Here is a 26,026-nt window from a genome sequence, read left to right as displayed (position 1 = left end):
ATAAATACAATTAAAATTAAAAAGGAGTCTTGGTTAACTTTTTCAGATTCATTTCATTTACCGTCTATGAGTGCTTGGCCTATGCGCATGTATGTGTGCCACCAGGAAGTGGGAAGAGGAGGGTTGAACTCATTATACCAGGAGTTAGGGGTGGTTATGAGTCACCATGTGGTGAGCCAAACCCAAGTTTGCTGAAAGAACGGCCAGATTCTCTTAACCTCTGAAACGTCTCTCTAACCCCTGTTGCTTTGTCCTTAAATAGCTTTCTTGAGGTGTCCTAACCACTTTGGGACTCTGCCAGCAGTAAACCCATGACCAGAGGAAAACCTTGCCCTTGATTCTTCCCAACACTGAGTCCAAATAAACACTTTTATCCATGAAACAACAGCAACAAAAGCCTTAAATCATTCAAGATATCAAGAATGTTTATCATATACAAACATATTCTGGCAAATGAGCAGCGAGGAAGGTTGCTTAGCTAGTCCCTACTTGTGGGAAACAACGGGACTGAACTCCACACAGATCAGAGCAAGCTGGCGGTCAGTGCTCAGCACACACTGGCAGAGTGACACATAAAGGTGACAGCAGCACAAATGAATCCCCACAAGAGCAGAAAAATCATTTATTATCAAAACACGTATGCGCTAAAAGTTGTAATACACCAAACTGTGAGATGTCTCAGAGGTACATGGATAGAAGATGAAAACAGCATACTAAATACAGATGGGAAATCAAGATACTCTATTCCCAAAGTGGCCATATATGCAAACACGTTGAAGATCTTGGCCAAGCATGATGATTTACACATGCAATCCCAGAGCTTGGGAGACCAAAAGAAAACATCACCAGTAACCTTGAGAGTGCTGTGCAGTACAAGGTGAACTCGTTCGGGGCTGTCAGGAATACAGAAACAGCCTCCATTAAAAGACCATTGACAAAAGTGGTGGGACGTCCGTTTAATCACAGGAGCTGACTCTCTGAGTTTGGAATAAGACTGTTCAACAGAGACAGAAACAGGACAGCCAAGCCTATGACAGGGAAAACATGTCTTGGAACAAAAACCAAACGCCAAAACCCTACAAGCTCATGCTCCCATCAAGACAACAAGAGAAAACAGTCATAAGAAACAAAATAAAAAAATTGTAGGAAAAAAAAAAAAAACAACAAAAAGAGGGAAGAGATGAATAGGAAAAAAATTACCAATCAGAAGCAAGCATGGTATAAAGAAAAGAAAATGAGGTAAAAAAAAAAATAGACCCTGAAAAACAAGAGCCAAAAGTATTAAGGAAATTAAATGATCCATGTTAACATCAATGAGAATAAAGATATGGCTAAGATAACAACTCAGGAAGTCACACACACACACACACACACACAAACACACACACACACACACACAAATTCAGCTCTTAGACAGAGAGAGAAACAACAATCCCGTCTCAGGGTCAACAGTAGCTCTCTGCAAAAGCTGCAGGTATGTAAGGTTCTCGTGCGTGTTGGGGTCAAAGAAGCCCTTGGTGTCGTCACCAGGGTCTGCCAAAATGCTGTTCATCTCCTCGTCAAAGTAGCCCCGTTGGTAGGCAACATTCACAGGCACACGGTGGCTGTGCACGGGGTCAATGACACCCCCTGTGGCAATCTGAGCCTCTAGGAGGCGGATGCCATGGTTCTTGACAATCAGGTCCCTCTGCATGGCCTGGAAGAGGGAGATCTGCTCCCCAGTGTAGGGGTCCGTGTAGCCAGTGACTGCCCGCTCAGCTGACAGCAGCTTCTCTCGGATCTCACCACCCACCACGCCTGCAGCCACGGCCTCCTCCACAGACAGCCTGCGGTTGTGCACCGGGTCGATGACGAAGCCCGTGGCCGCCTGAGCCTCCAGCAGCACCAGGGCCGTGCCGGGCCTCAGCAGGCCCTTCCACATGGCCTGGTAGATGCTCATCTTCTCCTGAGCTCCTGGCTGTCCCTGCACGGGCACCAGGACCCCCGCTATGCAGCTGGTGCCCTCCAGGTAGCGCTTGACAGAGTCCATCTCTGTCACCTCGTGGATGGTCTTGGTGCCCTGGGCCAGTTCTCGAATGGTGTCCTGGTCCAGGATCCCAGTGACACCCAACTCAGACGCAGACACCTGGCGCCTCAGGCCACGGAAAGACACCTTGCTGAGCCGCTCCTCTGTCTCCTCTATGGTTTGGATGAGAAGGGAGATGAGTTCTTGTACACCCAGCCTGCCAGCCAAGTGCTGGGCCAGGAGCTCCTCCCGGCGGCTCTCACTGAGGTAGGAGGAGAACAGGACTTTCCACACTGAGACTGGCTGGTCCCTGAACTGGCCACGGTGGACCTGCATGGTGGCAGCTCGCAGGGTCTGCTCCTGATGCTGCTTGGCGCTCTCTGTGCTGTCCTGAGAGCCACCCTCGTCTGGGAGGCTCCCTGGGCTTCTGGCCTCAGTCTGCCGCTGGCCAAGTGAGGTGAAGGTCTGCTTTGTGGTGGGCTCCTGTGTCTCCTCCGCCTCCTCGATAATGGTGGTCAGTCTCCTCTTCAGCGAGGGCAGAGTCAGTGTCCCAGAGCGGAACTGGGACATCAGCTCCTTCCGGGTGTCCCTGCTCACATAGTTGGACGTCAGAACGACCCACACTGAGACCTCTCGGCCCTGGAGATGACCCCGTCTTACTTCCATGGTGGCCTCACTCAGGGTTCCCTGTGGATCGTCACGGGGGCTCCCAGCCCTGGTCTGGGACAGCAGGGAGGTGAGGGTGGTGCTCATGTCCTGGATGGTCAGCCCACCGGCCTGGTACCTACGCAGCAGGTCCTGGCGCACACTCTCGGGAACCTCTCTGTAGAAGAGCAGCTCCCAGACAGAGATGCTCTGGCCCTGGAAGTCGCCTGTGCCCGGGGTCACCCGGGCTTCGCGAAGGGCCCGTCTCAGATCCTCGCTCAGGTGGTGCACACTGGAGCCCTTTCCTGCCAGCTGCAGCATGTAGAACCCAGTCTCCGGGTCCCTCACACAGCGCCGCAGCAGCTGCAGGTATGTGAGGTTCTCGTGCGTGTTGGGGTCAAAGAAGCCCTTGGTGTCGTCACCAGGGTCTGCCAAAATGCTGTTCATCTCCTCGTCAAAGTAGCCCCGTTGGTAGGCAACATTCACAGGCACACGGTGGCTGTGCACGGGGTCAATGACACCCCCTGTGGCAATCTGAGCCTCTAGGAGGCGGATGCCATGGTTCTTGACAATCAGGTCCCTCTGCATGGCCTGGAAGAGGGAGATCTGCTCCCCAGTGTAGGGGTCCGTGTAGCCAGTGACTGCCCGCTCAGCTGACAGCAGCTTCTCTCGGATCTCACCACCCACCACGCCTGCAGCCACGGCCTCCTCCACAGACAGCCTGCGGTTGTGCACCGGGTCGATGACGAAGCCCGTGGCCGCCTGAGCCTCCAGCAGCACCAGGGCCGTGCCGGGCCTCAGCAGGCCCTTCCACATGGCCTGGTAGATGCTCATCTTCTCCTGAGCTCCTGGCTGTCCCTGCACGGGCACCAGGACCCCCGCTATGCAGCTGGTGCCCTCCAGGTAGCGCTTGACAGAGTCCATCTCTGTCACCTCGTGGATGGTCTTGGTGCCCTGGGCCAGTTCTCGAATGGTGTCCTGGTCCAGGATCCCAGTGACACCCAACTCAGACGCAGACACCTGGCGCCTCAGGCCACGGAAAGACACCTTGCTGAGCCGCTCCTCTGTCTCCTCTATGGTTTGGATGAGAAGGGAGATGAGTTCTTGTACACCCAGCCTGCCAGCCAAGTGCTGGGCCAGGAGCTCCTCCCGGCGGCTCTCACTGAGGTAGGAGGAGAACAGGACTTTCCACACTGAGACTGGCTGGTCCCTGAACTGGCCACGGTGGACCTGCATGGTGGCAGCTCGCAGGGTCTGCTCCTGATGCTGCTTGGCGCTCTCTGTGCTGTCCTGAGAGCCACCCTCGTCTGGGAGGCTCCCTGGGCTTCTGGCCTCAGTCTGCCGCTGGCCAAGTGAGGTGAAGGTCTGCTTTGTGGTGGGCTCCTGTGTCTCCTCCGCCTCCTCGATAATGGTGGTCAGTCTCCTCTTCAGCGAGGGCAGAGTCAGTGTCCCAGAGCGGAACTGGGACATCAGCTCCTTCCGGGTGTCCCTGCTCACATAGTTGGACGTCAGAACGACCCACACTGAGACCTCTCGGCCCTGGAGATGACCCCGTCTTACTTCCATGGTGGCCTCACTCAGGGTTCCCTGTGGATCGTCACGGGGGCTCCCAGCCCTGGTCCGGGACAGCAGGGAGGTGAGGGTGGTGCTCATGTCCTGGATGGTCAGCCCACCGGCCTGGTACCTACGCAGCAGGTCCTGGCGCACACTCTCGGGAACCTCTCTGTAGAAGAGCAGCTCCCAGACAGAGATGCTCTGGCCCTGGAAGTCGCCTGTGCCCGGGATCACCCGGGCTTCGCGAAGGGCCCGTCTCAGATCCTCGCTCAGGTGGTGCACACTGGAGCCCTTTCCTGCCAGCTGCAGCATGTAGAACCCAGTCTCCGGGTCCCTCACACAGCGCCGCAGCAGCTGCAGGTATGTGAGGTTCTCGTGCGTGTTGGGGTCAAAGAAGCCCTTGGTGTCGTCACCAGGGTCTGCCAAAATGCTGTTCATCTCCTCGTCAAAGTAGCCCCGTTGGTAGGCAACATTCACAGGCACACGGTGGCTGTGCACGGGGTCAATGACACCCCCTGTGGCAATCTGAGCCTCTAGGAGGCGGATGCCATGGTTCTTGACAATCAGGTCCCTCTGCATGGCCTGGAAGAGGGAGATCTGCTCCCCAGTGTAGGGGTCCGTGTAGCCAGTGACTGCCCGCTCAGCTGACAGCAGCTTCTCTCGGATCTCACCACCCACCACGCCTGCAGCCACGGCCTCCTCCACAGACAGCCTGCGGTTGTGCACCGGGTCGATGACGAAGCCCGTGGCCGCCTGAGCCTCCAGCAGCACCAGGGCCGTGCCGGGCCTCAGCAGGCCCTTCCACATGGCCTGGTAGATGCTCATCTTCTCCTGAGCTCCTGGCTGTCCCTGCACGGGCACCAGGACCCCCGCTATGCAGCTGGTGCCTTTGAGGTATTTCTTCACATCTTCTTTCTGTTCAATCTGATCCACTGTAGCTCGGCCTTCTTCCAGGTCCTCCAGCGTCTGTTTTGTGATGACTGCTGCTCTCAGTAGTTCCTCAGCTGTGACCTGAGTTCGTAATCCTCTGAACCAGAGTTGCCTGATTTTCCCTTCCTTGTCTGCAATCATTTGTTCTATGAGCTTTACCACTCTTTGTAGTGCCCTCTCTGTGTCCTGTTTGTAAATCCTGACTAATTCCATCTTCTTCTCCTCAGACACATATTCTGAGTTCAGCAGATCCCACACTGAACATCTCTGCCCTCTATACCTCCCTACAGTCACTTCCACCTCCTCTGCCTCCAGGGCCCTTTTGGTGGCCTCATCAACATATCCCATGTCCTTTTTGTCCTTGACCACTGGGAACAGAGCCCAGCCTGACTTCTCCCGGTGCTGGCACCGGTCCTGCAGTTCCTGGTATGTGACCTTTTCTTGTGTGTTGGGATCTACAAACCTTCTCCTCATATGTTTTTGGTCAGCAATGAGAGCAACAGTTTTGTCACACAGACAGCCCCTCTGGCAGGCTACATCCAGAGGGACACGATGGTGGTGTAGTGGGTCAATGACCCCTCCTGTGGCAACCTGCACCTCCAGCAGCCTCAGTGCCTCCTCCCTCCCGACTAACTTCTTCTCCATGGCCTGGAAAAGTGAGACAGTGTCCCCTGTGGTTGGGTCTTTGTAACCCTTTGCTGCCTTCTCTGCACTCACAAGCCTCTCTCTCAGGTCTTCACCCACCAGGCCAGCTGCTATGGCCTCATCCACACACAGCTTCTGGTGAGTGCAAGGGTCTATTAGATACCCAGTGGCGGCCTGTGCCTCCAGCAACTGGGCTGCAAACCCTGCGGGGATGAGCTCTTCCCTGCTTGCCTCGTAGAAGCTCATTACCTTCTGGGTTAGGGGTGTTATTACTCCCGCAATGCAATTGCTGCCTTCCAGGTATATGCTTACATCCTCCAACTGGCCAAGGTCCTGGCATCCTCTCTCCCCACTGTGGAGCATATCCAGGGTCTTCTTATCGAGGATCCCGGAGTGGAACAGATCTGCCGCTGTCACGTCGCCATGGATGCCTGGTACCTTGAAGATTTGGCTTTGCTTCTCCATTTCTTCCACAGTAGAGGTAATGACCTCCAACAGCTTCTCAAGGCCTATGTTCTGGGCTCTGTACTCCCGCAAAAGCTTTCTTTTCCTTCCTTCTGTAAAATACTCGGATGATAACAGGTCCCACACAGACACCGTCTGGCCTGCGAACTTCCCTAAGTACATTCTCACAGTTCTGGATCTCAGAGCTTGCCTTGTGGCTTCATCAATGTACATGTAAGTTTCTCCCTTCTTTACAATTTCCAACATGTACAAGCCTGTCTCAGGGTCCTCCACGCAGCGCTCCAGCAGCTGCAGGTAAGTGAGGTTCTCATGCGTGTTGGGGTCAAAGAAGCCCTTGGTGTCGTCACTTGGGTCAGACAAGACGCGGTTCATCTCCTCATTGAAGTAGCCACGTTGGTAGGCCACATCCACAGGCACACGGTGGCTGTGCACGGGGTCGATGATGCCTCCCGTGGCAATCTGGGCCTCCAGCAGGCGGATGCCATGGTCCCTGACAATGAGGTCCCTCTGCATGGCCTGGAAGAGAGAGATCTGTTCTCCTGTGTAAGGGTCTGTATAACCAGTGACAGCCCGCTCGGCTGCTAACAGCTTCGTGTAGGTTTCCTTGCCAAACATCCCTGCCTGGAATGCCTGCTCTACCGTGAGCTTCCGGTTCTCCACAGGATCAATGATGAAACCAGTGGCTGCCTGTGCCTCCAGCAGCACCAGGGCTGTGCCTGGCCTCAGAATGTGCCTTCTCAAGGCCTCTGGGATACTCATCTTCTCTTTTGTATCCTGAATTAGGACCCCAGCAATGAAGTTGCCTCCTTCCAGGGACCTCCTCACACTGTCCATCTCTGTCACTTCCTGGACTGTCCTCTTTCCTTGATTGAGCTCATCCAGTGTCTGCTTGGTGATCAGATGGGACCTAAACAAGTCCCCAGCTGAAACCTGTTTCCGGAGCCCTTTAAAGGTGGCCTGTGGGGGCTGCTTCTCTGCAGCTTCCACCAGGGTGGTGACCATACTGATGACCTGTCGCAGAGCAGCAGCCCTCCCGGAACAACAAAGTGCCACCAGCTCCCTCCGCTTCTCAGCTCCAACATACTCAGAGTGTAGCAGGTCCCAGAGTGACACACTATGTCCTTGGAACCTCCCCATGTTGATGGGTACCTTCATAGCTCTCAGTGCCACTGCAGTATGATCATCTACCTCGAGCACAGTGTCCTGGGGCAGCGGCAGCAGCCACAGGCCAGTGTCAGCATCCAGCACACAGAGTTCCTTGAGCTGCTGGTATGTCACCTTTTCACGGGAGTTGGGGTCAAAAAAAAGCTTGTTTTCCTTCCCAGTGGCGGTCAGCACCCGGTTTGTCTGCTCATCCAGGAGACCAAGCTTGTAGGCCACTGCCTCGGGCAGGTGAGCTCCATGGACAGGGTCCACAACACCCCCTGTGGCCAGCTGGACTTGCAGGAGAGGAAAGGCCTCACTTTGGGATACAAGCCCCTTTTCCATGGCCTGCCATAGAGAAAGGGAACCTCCTGAATAGGGGTCTGAGTACCCCGTCACAGCCCTTTCTACTTGCCTAAGCTGTTCACTCAGCTCCATGCCCACCAAACCAGCCTTCACTGCATCCTCCACTGACAGTCTCTGGTTGGTTAGCGGATTGACAAGGAAGCCGGATGCCACCTGGGCCTCTAGCAGCTGCTGGCCCAGGCCTGTGGGCAGGAGGCCATCTCTTACAGCCTGAGCAACGCTCAGCTTGGTCCCTGAGGGCTGGAGCAGCACGCCGGCCACACAGCCCGTACCCCAGAGGCAGGCCTTCACAGCCGGCTGTTTGGCTACCTCATCAGGTGATTGCATGCCCTGTGCCAGTGCTTCCAGTGTCTCTTGGGTGATAATACCAGCATCTCGTAGCCAAATGGCAGGGACCTCACCTCGAGGGCCCGGCACAGCGATGCGGGCCCTGGCCAGGAGCTTCGCTGCATGCAACCAGCTGCGCACAGTGTCCTGCAGCTGTGGCACCGATGTCTTTCCAACCCTCACATCCTCGAGGAAGCCCCTGCGCTGCTCCTCGGTAAAGTGGCAAGAGGTGAGCAGGTCCCAGAGGGACAAACCATCTTCAGTGCCAGCTGATGCTTGCAGGGTCTCCTGGATCTGTGTGTCAGTGGGGACATTGGGAGCATCTTCTGTCAGGGGCAGGAGGTGAAGCCCAGAGGCTTTGTCCTGGAGACACTGTTCCAGAAGCTGGGCATAGCTGGTGTGCCCCCGGCCATCGGGCGTGGGAAAGGTGTCGGGAGATCTGGACAAGGCCACCTCCATCTCTCGATCAACGCAGCCACGCTGGATGGCCACAGGCATAGGGAGGTGGAGGTGGGTTGTGGGATCAATGACCCCTCCTGTGGACACCTGGGCCTCTAGCAGGCGGGTTGCCTGCTCCACAGGGACAAGACCCTTCTTCATGGCCCTGAACAGGGACACTGTTTTTCCAGAAAAGGGGTCTCTGTAGCCAGTGACAGAATGTTCTGCTAGCTTCAGCTTGCCATATACCTCAGCTCCCACTACTCCTCGGCACACAGCCTCATCTACTGACAGGGTCTCCATACTGCAGGGGTCTGTGATAGCTCCAGTGGCTGCCTGGGCCTCCAGCAAGGCCAAAGCTACACTGGGTGCCAGAAGCTTCTGCTTCATGGCCTGGTAGAGACTGATTCGCTGGTTGGAGGGCTGTAACAGCACGCCACCCACAGTTCCTGAGCCCTGAAGATACCTGTGAACATCACCCATGTGAAGGAGGGCATCTGGGCTGACCATCCCTGTCAGCACCTGGTCCAGGAGCTCCTGGTTGATGATGTGGGCCTCTAGGAGCTGGTAAGCAGTGACCCGGCCCCGTAGGGCAGGCAGTGTGATGTCTGCCCACCTCCTCATCTCTTTCTCCAGCATCTGAGTGACCTGCTGCAGTGTGATCTTGCGCTGCCGATAACGCTGCAGTAGCTGCCTCCTCCAGTCCTCTTTGAAATACTCAGAGTTAATCAGCTCCCACGCAGAAACTCTCTGCCCCCGGAACCGTCCGTACTTCACGGAGAGCAGTAGATTCTGGAAGGCCTGACGAGTGGTACCATCTACCAGCTGGGGTCGCGTACCACTAAGAGGCAGGAGGTGCAGGCCCGTCTCAGAGTCGTGTATACAGCGCTCTAGAAGCTGCAGGTAGGTGAGATTTTCGTGCGTGTTGGGGTCAAAGAAGCCCTTGGTGTCATCAGATGGGTCCAGCAGAATAGAGTTCAGCATCTGATCAAAGTAGCCACGTTGGTAGGCCACATCCACAGGCACACGGTGGCTGTGCACGGGGTCAATGACGCCACCCGTGGCAATCTGGGCCTCCAGCAGGCGGATGCCATGGTCTTTGACAATGAGGTCCCTCTGCATGGCCTGGAAGAGGGAGATCTGCTCCCCAGAGTAGGGGTCCGTGTAGCCAGTGACAGCTCGCTCGGCAGACAGCAGCTTTGCGTATACATCAGGCCCAATGACACCAGCCCTCAGTGCCTCCTCTACAGAGTATCTCTTGTTCTCTTTTGGGTCAATGATAAAGCCTGTCGCAGCCTGGGCCTCAAGCAAGATGAGGGCAGTACCAGGCCTGAGGAGCCCTTTGCTACGGGCTTCATAGATCCTGAGACGTTCCTGGGAGTCAGGAAGCAATAGGCCTGCAATACAACCTGTGCCCTGCAGGTACCTCTGCACCGAGTCCAGGCTGCTCACATCTTGGGCTGAGGTCTGTCCACGTTCCAACTGTTCAAACAGGTCCTGGTTGATTATCTCAGCTTTCAACAGTTCTCCTGGTGTCACAGTGTCCCTCAACCCAGCAAAGGTGACTTTGGCAGTTGCTGCAGCCTGCTCAACAATGCTGTTCAGCTCAGCTGCCAGATCCTCCACTGACAGAGCCCCTTTCTGGTACCTCTGGACAAGCATTGCCCTCTGCTTAACGGGCACTGCCTCGGAAAAGAGCAGTTCCCACAGGGAGACAGGCCGGCCCTGGTACCTCCCTACAGAGATGGAGATTGTGGCCTTGCTCAAGACCCGTCTAGTACGGTGATCAATAAATGTGGGTCCCTGGGGCTCATTTGCATGGGACATCCCAGGGAGAGGCAGAAAAGCAAGCCCTGTCTCTGGGTCAGTGACAGAGAGGTCCAACAGTTGTTCATAGTGAAGACGGTCGTGTGTGGTAGGATCTGAAAAGCCCATTGCCTGAGAGAGATGTTGCTGAGTTTCTTCATCCAGACAGCCAAAGCGCAGGGCAGCCTCCAGGGGCAGCCGGAATCTGCGGGCTGGGCAGATAAGCCCACCCGTGGCTAGCTGAGCATCCAGGAGGCGCAGAGCCAGTGGCTGGTCCACAAGCCCCTTCTTCATAGCCTGGAAAAGGGGGATGCGGGAGCTGCTGAAGGGGTCATAATACCCAGTCACTGCCTGCTCCGCAACCAGGAGCTGCTCATGAAGTTCTGGGCCAACAAGGCCTACCTTGACTGCCTCTTTCACCCAAAGATGCTGGCCCGTGGCTGGGTGCACGAGGGTGCGGGTGGCAGCCTGAGCCTCTAAGAGTTGTAGTGCAATGCCCTTCGAGAGCAAGTGTTCAACCATAGCCTGGAAAAAGCTCTTCTTGTGACCTCCAGGCAACAGGACAACCCCCGCTAGCCCACCAGTGCCTTCCAGATAACGCTGCACCTCAGGACGTGTGCCCACATCTGACACCACCAGTGTGCCCTTCTGCAGGCCTCGGACCGTCTCCTCATCTATTACTCCTGCCTCCAGCAGCGTTGCTGCACTGGCTGCTCCAGCCAGGGTATGGAAGGTGGTCTTTAAGGGCAATAGGGGAAGCCCTGAGCTGGGGTCTTGCACACACCTACCCAACAGCATAGAGTATGGCAGCTGCTCCAGTGTGTTGGGGTCAAAAAACCCCAGGGTATCCACACTGGGCTCTAACTCCACCAAGCTGAGCCATGTTTCCTTATCCAAAAGGCCCTGCTGGCAGGCTATCTCTGGGGCTACTTGTACACCCTGGATTGGGTCCACCAGGCCCCCAGTAGCTAGCTGGGCCTCTAGCAATCTCCACCCCAGGGTCTTGTCTACAACTTCTTTCCTGATGGCCTGGAAGAGGGCCAGCTTTTCACCCCCATAGGGGTCGGGATAGCCAGTAACTGCACGTTCAGCAACCAATAATTTCTCCTTTAGTTCTAGTCCCACCAGACCCCGCCTTAGGGCCTCAGACACAGGAAGAAGCTGGCCCTGGACAATGTCCATGAGGCCCCCAGTGGCTGCCTGGGCTTCAAGCAAAGTCAGCCCAAGCCCAGTGGGCAGGAGGCCCTGCTTCATAGCATCATAGATGCTCTGGGTCTTCCCCGAGGCCTCCACATATACCCCAGCTATGCTTCTGGCTGTGGTAGGCAGTGCAGCCTCTGCCTGGGACCTCGAATGAGCGCTGGCTCCCAATTGGGTCTTCATGATTTTAGGGACAATGAACTTCTCAGTCCCATTGGCAACTATGACATCATGAGGAGGGGCCTGGCCGTTCATCGTGGACAACTGGTAGCACAGAACTTGCCGAAGGTCCACTTGTGTCCTGCAGGGGACAGAAAGATTCAGTCAGTCATGGCGGGAGGGGTGTCAGACACAGGTCTGTCTAAGTTGCCTGAGTCCTGAATCCATATCCAGATGTGAGGACAGGAGGGCCCTGAGCAGCCACAGAGGCTCATGGTAGCCAAGAGCTCTCCAAAGGCACAAGAAAACCTTATTGTTGGGGGAGAAGGCCCTGACCTGCAAGTCCCTTCAAGAGGGATTAAGACAGGCTGCCCTGGTGTTGTATAACTTAATCCCAGCACTAGGAAGGGAGAGGCAGGAGGATCTCTGAGTTTGAGGTCAACCTGGTCTACACAGCAAGTTCTAGGACAAGCCAGAGCTACACAGAGAAACCCTGCTCAAAAACACAAAACCAAACCAAAACAAAAACCCCAAAACCCAAACAAACAAACAAACAAAAAATCAGGCTGCCCCCCAAAAACGGACCACGCAAGAGAGCGTGAGCATGCTTTTGAGACAAGGCTGTGCCCTACTTTAAGTTACACACACTATAGTGTACAAAACAGTGGGTCTTTTCAGCCTGTGCCTTGCCCCAGGAGACTCCATTTTACAATTTGGCTTTTGCTATTTTGAGGGAAGTTAGATCAAAGGCGCTGGGTGGATCCACAAACAGTACCATCTGTCAGGCACCAGGCACAGCACAGACTGGAATGACTTCTTCCTGGGAGTAGAAAGGAAGCCACCTTATCTTTGGGCCACCGTGAACTAAGACTACAGGCATATTGGAACCATCTCAGGGAAACCAGGCCCAAGAACTTATCAGACATACAGGTCTGAGAAAAGGGTCTAACTCTCTCACCTGGGTCCCATAAAGTACGGACACCTAACTTTGTGGTGGCCTGGCCTTCCATCACCCAATTACCTGACACCTGGAATATGTATCAAGGACTAGCAAGCAGAGGATTCCCCAACTGTTGCTGGGGCTTTAACTTGACTCTATCCTCCTATGCTGATACCCTCTGCTTGACTCCATGCCCATCCATCTTTCTGTTCCGCTGGACCTGGACCTGCCATCTCCTTTTCTTGGACCCTGCTTTGGTCTTTCACCTTGCAGGTGGACCCTACAGCTCTGCTCTCAAACCCTAAATGTGGCAGCTCCCTCCCAACACTGGTCTTAATTGTTATCAAATCAACACCGCCTCTCAGAACTCTGAGGGCTCTCTTGGAATCCAGCCTCAGCCTCTTTAACGTGTATTCATTCTCCAAACCACATGTAAACACACGAATACATAAAGAGGCTGACCGTGTGATAGGTAAGAAAAGCTGCCTTTGTAATTAAGATGGCAATAAACGAATTTGCCATCACCTTCGAAGGATTACAGGAGTAGGTGGGATTAGATGACAAATTCTTACATTTTGAAATGGCTGGACCCTGTGAATTTGTTGCCCTCCAATAAATTCTGACAGTGTAGAAAGACATAAACATGTTTGTCCACATTTCTAACATAGTATAATCATAACACATAGGGACCGGAGGCCAGGAAGGAGCTATTACTTCTCAGGACTCCCTGTGGAGCACCTCTGGCTTCTATTTCAAGAATCCAGGATTCTAGTGCATAGGGCTTTAGGCCTTCCTGAGCACTCTCTTCCCAGCACTGCCTTATTTAGACTCAGATGTGTGTGAGGCCTTCACGCCTGCCTAGGTCCTTGGTCACCTAGCTGCAGGCCTCCTGGAGTTTTTGAGCTGGGCTGAATTGTTTGCCCAGAAAGGCAACTCAAAGTCCTAACCTGCAGGACACAACCATGACCTTATTTGGAAGCAGGATCTCTGTGACTGTAACTAAGATGAGATCATCCTGAAGCCCTGTTGGCCCAAATCCAGTGCACCTGGCCTCTCTAGATGATGACAGACTTGCTCTGGAGACGACAGCCGCTCTGTGAACTGAGCCTGCACACTGTGTCCTCTCCTTAGCCCACAGCCTCAGCACTGCCAGAACGTGCTCTCTGCTCAGAAGTTTATCCAGGCTGCTCCTAGCATGAACTCTGGGAGGCGCCTGTCTACTCCCCAACACACATTTGTACTGTGGAACTTAGCAGACAGACTTTGAATCTGTGTGTGCCCAATGAATCTAGAGATTTATGACCTGTCCCCAGATCTCTAAACCTGCAGCTTGAGCCAGCCAGTCCTGGAGTCATAGCCTGTTTTCTGCCCTTCTGGATACAGATCACCTAGTGCCCTTACACAATGTCTCCCACACCCCCTCCTTGGTTTTCTGAGACAGGGCTTCTCTGTGTAGCTCTGACTGTCCTGGAATTGATGCTGTAGACCAGCCACCTGCTTCTGCCTCCCGAGGGTTGGGACTAAAGGCATGCACATAGCCAGTCTGTTCTTAAAGGTGCTTCAGTGGGGGAGAACTGCATGCTGGATGGCCACTGGTCTACCTCACACCCATTGAAGCCCTCACGGTTTTGCCATGGCACCTCAAAGTTTATCCTGCCACTTCTTAGCTAGACTTCCTGTGGCCCTGGCTTCTGCACCATGTACATAGGAGTCCTCCATGCCACCGCCTTTAAGACTCCTCACCAGTGCCTACATCACATGCAGAGTGTGGAGGACAGGTAAATGGGAGCAAGCTTGGCTTGCTGGGCAGCATAGCCAAGGCAGGTGCATAGCCCATCCTGTGGATGATAAGTCGGACTTTGTTATCACATGATCTGGTAGAACAGACACTGGTCAGCTTAGGGAGGGTTATGAGCAGGTGGTCCCACTAGTCTTTTTGAGAATCACTCTATCTGAGGATCCGTGACAGGCTCATCCTCTTGATATGATTTGGGGAGAGTCTGAAGGCTATCAAGTCATGGCTGCTAGGGATACTACTGAGATGATACTCCAGGCATAGTTTTGACCAAATGTCATTCTTCATTCACTCCCTCAGGCTGCTTCTGAGCCTTCTGGAGTATCCTACCACTAGCCTGCTGCTTAGAGTCTCTGGCCTCAGGCCTAGTACCTGGCTGGTATCTAGACAGGGTCAGCAGTGTCCACCAGCAATCTGCAGCAGAGCAGGGAGAGCCCAAGATGCCAGCATCAGGACCACCACTCAGCTCTTCAGGGGTGGGATATGCTCTAAGGGTACAGGGTAGGGCTTGGGAAAAAAGCATAGGACACAAGATGGCCAGGGTAAGGGTACAAAAGACTGAGGGTAACCAGTTGGACAGCTGTGAGGGAAGGCTCGGGTAGATACATTGTTAGAGGCCCCAAACCAGAGCAGCAAATGTCAACATGGAGCAGATCCCATTGCCAGAGATGAATCCCAAGTCAGGGTGGTCGGGGCTCTAGCTTAGGAGGAATGTCTTGGTTAATACACCTTAAACTCTCAAATCCATAGACTCCCTTGATGTCCCTGTATTTGTGGATGCTTTCCCCTCATAGCCTGCCTTCTGCAGGGACCAATGCCCCTTGTCTCCCACAGCTCATCCTAGTGGCCCAGAAGGAGGTCAGAAACCAACCCAAGAGGGTGGCAGGGGCCAAGCATCAGGTTGACCAGGGAAAAGATCTCCCAGAACAAGGGGACAGTCAGAACATAGTAAGGACTCTCGGAAGCATCAACCACTAACAAGCTGATTCTGGAACCCTGTAGAAGGCTGTGACTCTCTAAAGAAGGCAGCCAGGCACGGGTAGTTTGCTTGTGACATAGGCTGATCCTAGGACTCCCAGGCTAGTCTAGACTTATCAATTAGAATGCAGACCCTGGGTAGAAGGCCCACAGACACAGCAGTAGAATCCAGGTGCTGGTGACAACTTAAGGACCCAGAGGAGGGGCAGCCAAATGGGTCTAGCCACACAGAGTTCCAAAAAGAATTAGTAGAGCAGGTATCCCTAGAAGAGGTGAAGGGGCTATTGACAGACACATGTTTGAACAAGAGCTCAAGTCAATTGCCCGGGATGCAGGTGCCACCCAGCCTCCAACTCCTGGCAAGAACAGACCTCAAGTGAAATAGGTACATAGAAGACAGCTAGGGCAGGCCAACCCTTCTGGAGAAGATCTCTGGTCATCCACTCTCTGACCATGCCTTTGCAGTGACATGGACCAGTTCCCAGAGGCTGAGAGAGACTAGGGTCCTGTATCAGTTTGGTGGGGCCACAGGGCTACTTTATGGTTGTCTTGTGTCTTTAGAAAGAAAGATCTAAGGAGTTTCTTGGCCATGGAAGATGTGTCCACTGTGGGAAAGCCAAGAGGTTAGTGAAACTGACCAGGGACCCTTTCACTGCCTAACAGAAATAGCTTGCAATGGCGTCTGGGGACAATAGCTAAAGGCTCAGCCTAGACTTCTGTTCCCAGGTGATACCCTGCAGTCTAAGCACCATCTCTAGGATATAGTATTTCCATAGTAAAACATGGATTTCCCATAGTGCTGGGTCCTAGAGGAGCTACTCCAGCCCGTGAAACCAAGGCCTGGAAGCAGTTGCTTCCATACAGGGAGAGTGAGTTCAAGGGTCCATAGAGAAACATCTGTGAGGGCAGACCTGACTGGCAAGGGACGAGGGGCCGTGACACCATGATGTAGTGGTCCTCAGCCATGTGGCAGCTGCCAGAAAATGAGAACATACTCTGGCCAAAGAGAAGCCTCCCAGGGGGGGAGGTCTGTTCACACCCCAGTGACCCCAGCCAACAGTGTTAGTAAGTCAATGGTATTTTTTTCTAGATGACTGGAAGATGTAACAGACACACCATGTGACCTGAAAGCCACCATCGCAGGGACAGGTTTATCCCCCAGACCTTTTTTCTCATGTATTTCCTCAACTCAGCAGCCAATGGCATCCTACAGAACGCTTCTGAGTTCTGCCCAGGCTTGCCTCTTTTCAGGGACAAGTTAGACAGCATGGCAGACCAGCCTCTCCCACCAACCTGTGCTCTGCCCCTTCTGTGGCCTCTCTAAGACGATCTCTACTCACTCATCCCAGGCTCTGCTTCCCAACATTGCTTTGGGTACCTTTGTTGCCTACCTAAAAGCACTGAGCTGTGGAATTGTGCATGGCGGTACCCAGGACAGGGCAGAACACTGGAGGGGCCCGTGGGTGGTAGAGGCTGAAATCCCCTGAAATATATGGATGGATGAGGGTGGGGGTCCAGGACAAGAAGTTCACTGCCCAGAAAAGGTGGGACCCAAAGCCTTGGGTCTACAGTTGGGGCAGAGATTGTCAGAAAGACATGGTCTTGACTGGCACCTGATCTGGACATGGACAGCCAGCCCTGACAAGCATGCTTTGTGCAGGAAGGCAAGACCTAAGTGAGAAGCCAACACAAGCGTAAGCAAGCGGCTCAGGTTCTCTGAACAAAGAGAGAGATTCAGGGTGGGAAGCCACAGACAAAGATCCATAGAGCAGGGACTCTGGGGAAGGGGTGGGGCTAAGAGAAGGAGTTCTGGTGTGTAAGATGCAGCCTGTGGTTACCAGCCACTCCCTGTTGGCTTGTGGGTGACCTTGGGCCTGGTATGACTCTCCCTGGGCCCTGCCTCTTCCTGGGAAGAGGAGACACTTGGCATCTGTGTTGCCTGGGAAGACAACCAGACACATGGGTTAAGAAGCTGGGGTGCCTGAGGGGTAGATGGAGCTCCATCAAGCTGGGAAAGAGACCTAGGTAGGGTTGATAACGGTAAAAAATCAGGGTCCCAGGGTTTGGGACAACAGCATAAGTAAGCCATGCGGAGCTGGCAGAAGGCAGGCAGCACACATTCCCCAGGCAGAGAGAGCAAGGAGAGATGAAGCTCTCTCTGTTTCCCCAGGGGCATGCCTTAGAATTCCCTAGGTGCCAAGAGAAAAGACAGTTGGCATGTCTGGGGTATCGAACACCCTCCGTCACCTCATTGAAGGGTGGGTCCCTCGCCTCAGGCTGGAACGGGGATGTTCACAAGGGCCCACTGCTGCTGCTGCTTGCTCTGTGCCAGATCAGAACAGAACCAGGAGGCCAGCCAGTCAGCCCAGTGCACATAGAGATTGAAAACCTGGCCTTTGCCCCCATTGTAAGCAGCATTAGGAAGAGCACCAGGAGTCAGTGACCGCTTGCAATGCTGGCGTGACAAGCAAGTTGGAGTGGGGACGCAGCCCTGCTGGCTTCCTCTTCTTCCCAGGGGTCCTGATACAACCCAAGGGCTATTCCTGTGGCTGCTCACCCTGAATGGACAAGGATTATCCCACCTGCAGGGCCAAATAACGCATCACATATCCTGCTAGAAACCACTGGATACCTGCCACCCACACCATCTCCAGTGCGCACAACAGCCTGGCAGGGGCCTCAGTTTCCCCACCCATCCCAAGACTCAGGGTCCTCCCACCTCCAGCCCTGAGCTCAGATTACCCAGGTAAACGGGCCCAGAATGGGCGGGCCCCTGGGTCCCTCACTAAGTCCGCCTGGGGCCTCTGACCTTTAGTTCCCACAGCACTTCAGTTTCAGTTTCCCCACCGGTGGTGACAAGGCTGGCGCAGTGTCCTCTGTCTCTCTCTCTGCTCCCTCCACGCTGGGAGCCCCGCGCCACAAGCATTTAAATCTGCATGGCCCCTCCCTATGGTGACCCAAGTCCCTTCCCCATTGAGGGCGGTAGGCGGGGCTGAAGCCAGGTTGGGCACCCACAAGACAGGTGGAGTGGGCAGGTGAGCGCAAACTAAGGCACGGGGCAGGGCTACCTCTGAGCAACTCAAGCTGGGAGAGGTTGCTGAGTTGCGAAGTCCCTCCTTTCCTCCCTCCCTGCTACAAGTCACTGAAAAAGAATGCGGGCCCCGCACCGGGTGGGGGTGGAGAGCAACTTGCTTGGGGCCCTGTGGCTTTTGAATGGAGTTTGCAAGGGAAATGAAGACCCACCAAAGAGAGTTTCAGTTCCCCAAACTCCTCTTTATTGCTGAGAGTGAGAGACACAACCCCACTCTGTGAGCTGGGACTGTGCTCCCAGCTCCTGCTCAGTCCCTGAGCATGCTCTGCCTCGGTTTCCTGTCCCTATCTGCCGGATCTTGAAGTCTTCACAGCTTCTCGTGAGTGGGCTGCTCTGAGGGTTTGCCCTTGTAGGAGCTGGGGTCTCTGTGTTCTTTGCCAGTTGGCAGCCCTGCCTGCAAGGGATGGCCAGACTTCACCTCAACACTCAGCTCCCCCGCTATTTCTCAGATTTCAAATAAGGTCCCGAGTCCATCAGGAGGACCCAGTCCCTGGCTCTGAAGCCCATCCTAGCTCTCACCTTCGGAGACAGGGGTCTGCTAGAGCCCATCCGGATGGAGGTCCAGAGCCTCAGGGTGATGACCTCAGGGGCTGGCGCACTAGGACTCCAGCACAGGAACCTTTCGTGGATCTTCTGGCTGGTTCTCCCCTTTGCTGCTCAGAGATCCCATGTTGCTAGGCCGAAGTGGACGGCAAGCCTCTCCTACCCACTCACCACCAAGCCCCGATGACCTGCATGTCCGTTTCTACCCCAGCTCTCACCTCTCACTGGGTCATTTTTTACCAGAAATTCATCCAGAGCTGCCCAACCACCTCCAACACGAACCATCATGGCTCCTCGTGCTATCTGCAGAGTATGGAGGTGGGAGGAGTGGGGTAATGATACCAAGCCTTCCATACAGGAGTTGGGGGCTCTATCCTCCTCCCCACTATTACAGGCCTACACTCACACCTGCTCACCAAAGCTCTCTGGACCTTGGGCCTGCCTCTGGCGACTGGCGTTCCTTGTTCCATGTTCCTTGCTCTGACCACACTATTGGGCTGTTTCTGGCCACTGGAGAGCCCTGGCTCGAACTCGGTGGAGAGTTTGTGGCGAGGCCCACCTGTCCCCCAGTTATAGCTAGGCCAGCCTTGTCCATTGCAGTCATGTTCCCCAGCTGCCAGGACGCTGTCCACAAGGTCCTACTGGGAAATGTTTTGGTGCTGCCTGTGGCTTCTGGTACAAAGCACACCCCAGACCACTTTATTTTATGACCAAGGCAATGCAGGTAGTAATTCCACAGAACCCCGGTGTATGTTAGCCCCTTGCTGTGAGGTAAAACTAAGTCCTTTTCATGTGCCCAGGAATGAATGGAGTCTGTATCTATCTGCCCTTACCTGGTGGCCCTGTTCCAGCTGTTCCCACTGGTCCCTTTTATCCTGGTTCTTCTTGCTATGCTCTGGCTTCCTATGACTCCAGCTCTCCATGACCTCTGCCCACCATGGCCTCCAGCTCAATTCTTCTGGAATCTTTCCCAGGAGGCAAGACTTATCTCTACTCTCCAGATCCCCAGGAAGCCCCTGGTCATGACTCCTCAAAGCCAGTATCACTCTTGGGGCTTGAGTCCAGTACTTTGGGGTCAAGGCCCCAGGAAGCTCCTCTAGCACCCAGCTTTGGGCTTGTACCACCTATGTATTAGGGGGAAATGTTAGGGAACTTGGAGGACCCCCATGACCAAAACTGCCCACCACCTCTCTTGAGCCAATTCCCCCATCTTCCAGAGCCTCTCAGAAGTCCTGCCTAGCACTTTAGGACTCCCAGCACCTCCACATGGTCTTACAGAGGGTGTGGCTCAAGGACAGATGTGCCTAGGACATAAGAGCCAATGTCATTAGGCTAACCCTGGATTGATCCATAGTTACAGTGCAGGTCAGAGCCTCTGGCCACTGGTCCCACCTTGGTCTCCAAGGATTCAGCCTGGCTCAGCCTATGGGGGCACAAGGCCAACTTCTCTACAAGGTGACCGACAAGCAGCAGCATCCCTTCCAGGGTGTGTATCCTGGAGAAGAGATGAACAGACATGAGCAGGGTAGAGGACCATGTGAGTGGGGTGTGAACAGCTGGCAAGCAGGCTCACCTCTCACAGGAGGGGCTAGACACGGCAGCCTGGCAGCCCTGCAGGTCCATCAGCAGGCCGAAGTGGCAGGTGCTCCCATAGGCAGCGTCTCCTCTCCTTTCTAGCCATGACACTGCCAGAGTTTGCTCTCCCCACAAGAACTCCTGCCATCAGAGTAACCTGCTGTACTATAGGTTTTCAGAGTAGGAAAAGTTGAAGAGCAAAATCTTTTCTTCCTCCACGTGCCTCACATCTTGAGCCCCCCCTTACTCCGCTCATCCTGTGCCTCACACTATCCACGACCTTAGCAAGAGGACCACACATGCTGGCCCAGTCCTTCTACCCCTTCTTCAGTGTAGGGAGGGCAGCCACACCCCACATTGTGCTGATGCTCAGGGCAAGGTGAAGAAAGCCAGCAAGGTCCTCCCTGTGGGTGAATTACACCCACCATCACCACCATCCGTTCCCATGTTGAAGTGCCAGCCTTAGAAAGAGGCAGTCGCATGTATAATAACAGTTAAATGTGAGATCACAGTGGAATGCAGGTATCAATGTGACTGTTGCCCTTAGAAAAAGATGGGGGGTCCCCTAACAACTGGAGCAGGGGCTATCCTGTTCCCCTATCGCCTTGCCTGGCCTCAGTGGGTGAGGATCCACCTAGTCCTTCAGCGACTTGATGTGCTAGGGTGGGTTGATACCAGGAGGTGCCTCCTCTTTCTCAGAGAAGGGGAAGGGGGGAGGGGCTAGATGAAAAGGGACTGGGAGGAGGGACTGGGAGGAGGGGGAACACTGTGATCGAGATGTAAAGTGAATAAATAAATAAATTAAGGGGAAAAAAAGGGGGGTTTGGGGACTGGGAAGGTAGCTCAGCTGGTAAAGTATTTGCCGAGTTTGGTCCCTAGCATCTATGTAGAAAACAAGTTAGTATGCGGCAATCCCAACATTAGGATGGCAGAGGGAAGATTCCTGGGACTCCATGGTCAGCCAGGTTAGACAAATAAGAACTTCAGGTCCAGGGAGAGAGACTCTGACTCATAAAATAAGGTGGAGGGTCAGAGAGATAGCTTGGCAAGTTAAAAGCACTTGCTGCTCTTGCGGAGGCCCTAATTCAGTTTCCTGTACTCACAACTGCCCAGAACTTCAGCAGCAGTGGATCTGGTATCTTCTTCAGGTCTCTGTGGATATCCACAAGTATGTGTGCACATGAGTGAGACACATACAATTAAGAACAAAATAAATATATATTATATTATATGTTTATATAATATATGTAAAATGTACATTACATATAAATGTGTAATATAATTATAAATATAATATATAAGCATTATATATATATATATATATATATATATATATATATATATATATGGAGAAGAGTGCTTGAGGAAGACACTAGATGCACTAGATGTTAACTTTTGTCCTCCACATAGGTGTGCACAAACTCACATACATAAATGTGCACATACAAAAGAGGATACAAAATGCACCGAGTCAGGAGGAAGGCATCGTCTGTGGCAAGGAAAGAGGTGGACCAAACTCCTCCTCACAGCTCTCAGGAGCCAGGCTTGTCCATTTCAAACGTTTAGCCCTCAGAGCTTTGAGTCAGTGTGTAACCACAGTTTGAACTTCCCAGTTGGTGACAGCCGGGTCCAGTGGCCCAGGATACCATCATAGTCCCAAGAATGAGAAAGGAATCTGAGACTCAGAAGGAACCAAAAACTTCTAGGCAGTCAGTGAACCTCAAGAAGGGGCTCCTGCACCTCAGCCACACCTGTGTTATAGAAAAGGGGACCACACGGAGGCCCACTCTTGCCTCTTTGTTGCAATAAATGCTGGACAGTCCCAGACTGTGTGTCATAAGTGAGTGGATTTGTTTCTATTTTGGTCTGTATGCAGTTTCTTTCCAGCTGTTGCATAAATAGGACTCATTCATAGAAAATGTTTTAACCTTAACTAAGAACTCTATTTGCTAGAAAAGGTATGCAGATCCATCAGCCTCTACCTCTACCCAGACAGCCTGGAGGCTCCACTGCGCTGTCTAAGGAGGAGCTATCCTTGCTTAGCTGTCAGGGATGGGCCGATCTTAAACCCTGACCTCACTGGGAGAACTGTGGCCTTAAATGGAGATTTGAGGCTGTCTGAAGCTGGGAGCAGAGCCATGAAGTCGATCCCTCTAGCTCCCCTGCGCACACCCCTTCCCCAGTGCTGTACTATCTTCATTCTAGAGTCCCCTGCCTCAGTTCCTCCTACCAGCAACCAACAGCTCAGCCTCCAGAGTGCCCTAGTTACCCAGTGTCCCTGTAGTCACCTCTCCTCCCAGGAGACTTTTGATGATGCTTTCCTCTCCCAAGTTTTTCAAGATACCTGTAAACTTGGGTTCCAGTCACTCTCGGGCCTCAGCTTCCCAAGGGCCGTCTCCACTGCCAGGTCACACGAGATCTGCACAGGTGGCTCCCATATGGCTTTCGGCCCAGTGTCTTGTTCTCGAGGCTCTAACCAGTGCCCTACCAGGGGCTTCGTATCTGCCTGAAGCGTAGCTGGGAAGACATATGAGTACGTGAGAGCCAGCCTTGGCAAGATCTTAACACTCACCCCAACCTCGGCTTTTTGAACACAGGAAGGCACCCTTCCTGCCCTAGAGCTTAATCCTAGAGCTTACCCCCAGGCCTGGCAGAAACGTCCCAAGTGTTCCCAGGTATCCCCAAGGCCCTGGTGTACCTGCTGACAGGCTCTGTTCCCAGATGGTCACTGTGGGTGCTGCTGCCTGACTAGAAGTCTCTGCCCTCTGTGCCAGATGCTCAAGCCGTTCTGCTAGCTGGACCAGCTGGACACTCAGCTACAGAAGGAAACCAGCATTGTTCTAGACAGCCCTGGCCTGGAACAGAAAGTACATAGTCCCAGCCACTACAGCTCCCTGGTACAGTCTCCTCAGAGGGCATGAGGTTGCTTGGAGGTATTTCTTCTACCTGGAGTCAAGGGGGTTACAAACACCTGCTTCAGATCCTTGAGCCCTGGATGTGTTGAGGCAGGCCTTTCCAGTTCAAGCTGGGCCTCCGGGCCTGCTGGTGGTGAGGACCTGGAAAACTCTGTCCTTTGAGTAAATAGCAGCTTCTCCTGGGCACAGGCCACTTGTGACTCAGTCAGCCTTACACGCTCCTGGAATTGATTCAGCTGCTGTCGCACAAGCTGAGCTTGGTCACCTGCAGCCAGAGGCAAGAGGCCAGGGAGGAAATGCTGACACTGAAGGAGAACCGGTAGCAGGGATGAGAGCATTAGAAGGAGCCTTGGGAACCATTAACCACGACAAAGACACTGAGGCCTTGAACACAGGGCCAAGGCCCTGTACCTGGGAAATGGCACAGACGTGTGCCCAGCTGATTGGGCTTTTCAGTGGGCTCCAAAATATGAGCCCTCAGCACTCTTGCCTGGGGTGGCTGTCCTACTGAGTGACTGGACTGAGGTCTACTTACTAGTGAGAAGCTCTGCCAGCTTCTGGCCAGTCTGCAAAACCATTTCCAGGTCCCTGGCACGTGCCACAACCCCCTCACACACCTCCTGTGAACACACACAAGACACTGAGCCTGTGACATCCCACGGACTCCCACCTCAAGCCTGGGCCATACCTGGAGGTACGGCAAGGATTCCTCAAGGCACTTGGGCCTCAGCTGAAGCTCGGCCAGTAGCTGTTCACTGGGGCTCAGCTGCGCCAGCAGAGCCTTGCAGGCTGTTTCAAAGCCCTGTGCTGCTGGAACAAGCTTCTCCAGGAGTCTCCACCTTGGGATAAAGATGGAGGAGCTGTCAGTGGTGCCCTTCCCACCCTAGAACCCTCACAGACCCCAACTGTGGCTTCACCTGGCTTCTGCTTTTTGTACCAGGCGGCACCATTGTGTGCACAGCTCTGCTGGGCTCCCAGCCTCTCGTAATCTTGGCTCCATGTGTGGCGCGCGCTCCCTCAGCAGCCGCAGGAGCAGCTGCCAGACAGGAGTTTGGGGTAGTTATGCAGGGTCTGGGGGTCCCTGCTCACCCTCTCACCACTGTCCTCCCCCTTTTAATCTAGGAGCTTCACTGGCCAAGGGAACATTAAGAGGTGTATGCATTCAGCTCAACCTGGGGGACCAGATCTATTGTGTGTAAGCACATGGTAGTCACTGTTATTTGGCTTGGCCTGTGTGCCCCCAACTGTCCATATCCCCTGACCCTGTACCTCCTGTTCCCGCAGCTGGGAAGCAGCCAAGGTGGCATCTGCAGCCAGGGGTCCTTGTGAAGCCTGCAGTTCCTCCATGCCATCCAGCCAGCTGCACAGTGTGTCCAGGGGTGCCACAGACGCCTGCAAGAAGGACGTACTCACCTCATCTGGCCTCCTCTTAAACATCCCCTACTCCAGAGCAGCCCTGCCTCACCTGGACTGGCTGCCCCCTTGGCTTGCAGGGCCCCATCTCCACAGCCTCTGTCACTACTGTCTCTGTCACCACCGTCTCTGTGACCTCTGTCACTTGAACAGCACGGGAGACCCACCAGGCCCAGGGGATCCCTGGCGGAAGTGTGCCCTGGGGAGCTTCGGATGGAGAGAGATCCCCCTGGGCCCTGCGGCTGGTGTGGCTGGTTTGAGTCGGAGGGCTGAAGCGTGAGCGGCTCCTCCTCCCCCCAAGGCAGCCAAGCCTTGAAGCAGGGTTTCCCATCGTAGATGCTGAGCAGATTGCAGGGGTGCCCAGGACAGCAAGAGCAGCCCTACAAAGACAGAGGATCCAAATCGGAACCAGGGAATCCACAGGCTCACCTACCCCCAAGCCTTGCATAGGCTGGTGCCAGAGGAACTTCCTGGGATTGGATAGGCTGCCCTGGCCTAGGGGGACTGGAAGGGAACAGCTCTCACCTCTGTCTAGCCCTGTGCACTCTACCCTTCCTCAAGCCACTGCTCCACCAGCCCCAGACAGTCTGGCTCCAGCACTTTTCTTCCGCCAGTTTCCTGGGAAACCCAGTGCCCATCCTCAGATATGTGGGTGGGGGAAGGGCTGCAAAGGGGGAAGGGGCTTCTGGCTGGAGTTTCCGGCCCCTCCCACAGTTCTTGTGTGTCTGTGTGTGTGTGTGTCTCTGTGTGTGTGTGTGTGTCTGTGTGTCTGTGTGTGTGTGTCTCTGTGTGTGTGTGTCTCTCTCTCTGTGTGTGTGTGTGTGTGTGTGTGTGTGTGTGTGTGTGTGTGTGGTGATGGTGGTGGTGATAGTGGTGGAGGTGATTCAAGGAGCTCTCTTCCCACCCAAGCCCCAAGCAGGCCACTCACATGGTCATAGGGCTGAGATCCCTTTGGGTAGGAGGCCAAAGAAAGGAAGCTGCTAGAATGGGGATGACTGGGAATTATAGGAAATGGGGGCATCCACACACACTTTAGGAGGGAATTGGAGAGTCATGGGAATTTCCCACAGCCATGTGGCCCCCAGGGAGTCTT

At 54.1% G+C, this 26,026-nt stretch overlaps 2 protein-coding genes across 2 annotated transcripts; both read right to left on the bottom strand.

Annotated features, from left to right (window-relative positions):
* Positions 1-990: 990 nt before the first annotated feature.
* Positions 991-11,779, bottom strand: EPPK1 (epiplakin 1; the record flags this gene model as incomplete). Its single annotated transcript, XM_080939691.1, has 1 exon — positions 991-11,779. The coding sequence occupies one exon, from the start codon at positions 11,777-11,779 to the stop codon at positions 1,403-1,405; it is 10,377 nt and encodes a 3,458-aa protein (XP_080795817.1). The 3' UTR covers positions 991-1,402.
* Positions 11,780-18,794: 7,015 nt separating this feature from the next.
* Positions 18,795-25,264, bottom strand: LOC308438400 (uncharacterized protein; the record flags this gene model as incomplete). Its single annotated transcript, XM_080939749.1, has 15 exons — positions 18,795-18,881; positions 19,007-19,140; positions 19,249-19,333; positions 19,447-19,668; positions 19,858-20,154; positions 20,423-20,525; positions 20,604-20,746; positions 22,950-23,122; positions 23,304-23,421; positions 23,577-23,785; positions 24,056-24,140; positions 24,209-24,359; positions 24,438-24,556; positions 24,790-24,912; positions 24,986-25,264. The coding sequence occupies 15 exons, from the start codon at positions 25,262-25,264 to the stop codon at positions 18,795-18,797; spliced, it is 2,328 nt and encodes a 775-aa protein (XP_080795875.1).
* Between the last annotated feature and the right edge of the window lie 762 nt (positions 25,265-26,026).

Source organism: Micromys minutus, assembly GCF_963924665.1.
Source record: "Micromys minutus genome assembly, chromosome: 27".
In the NCBI taxonomy this organism is placed as follows: Eukaryota; Metazoa; Chordata; class Mammalia; order Rodentia; family Muridae; genus Micromys; species Micromys minutus.
The sequence above is the reverse complement of the archived record's forward strand: the minus strand, read 5'-3'. Positions and strand labels throughout refer to the sequence as shown.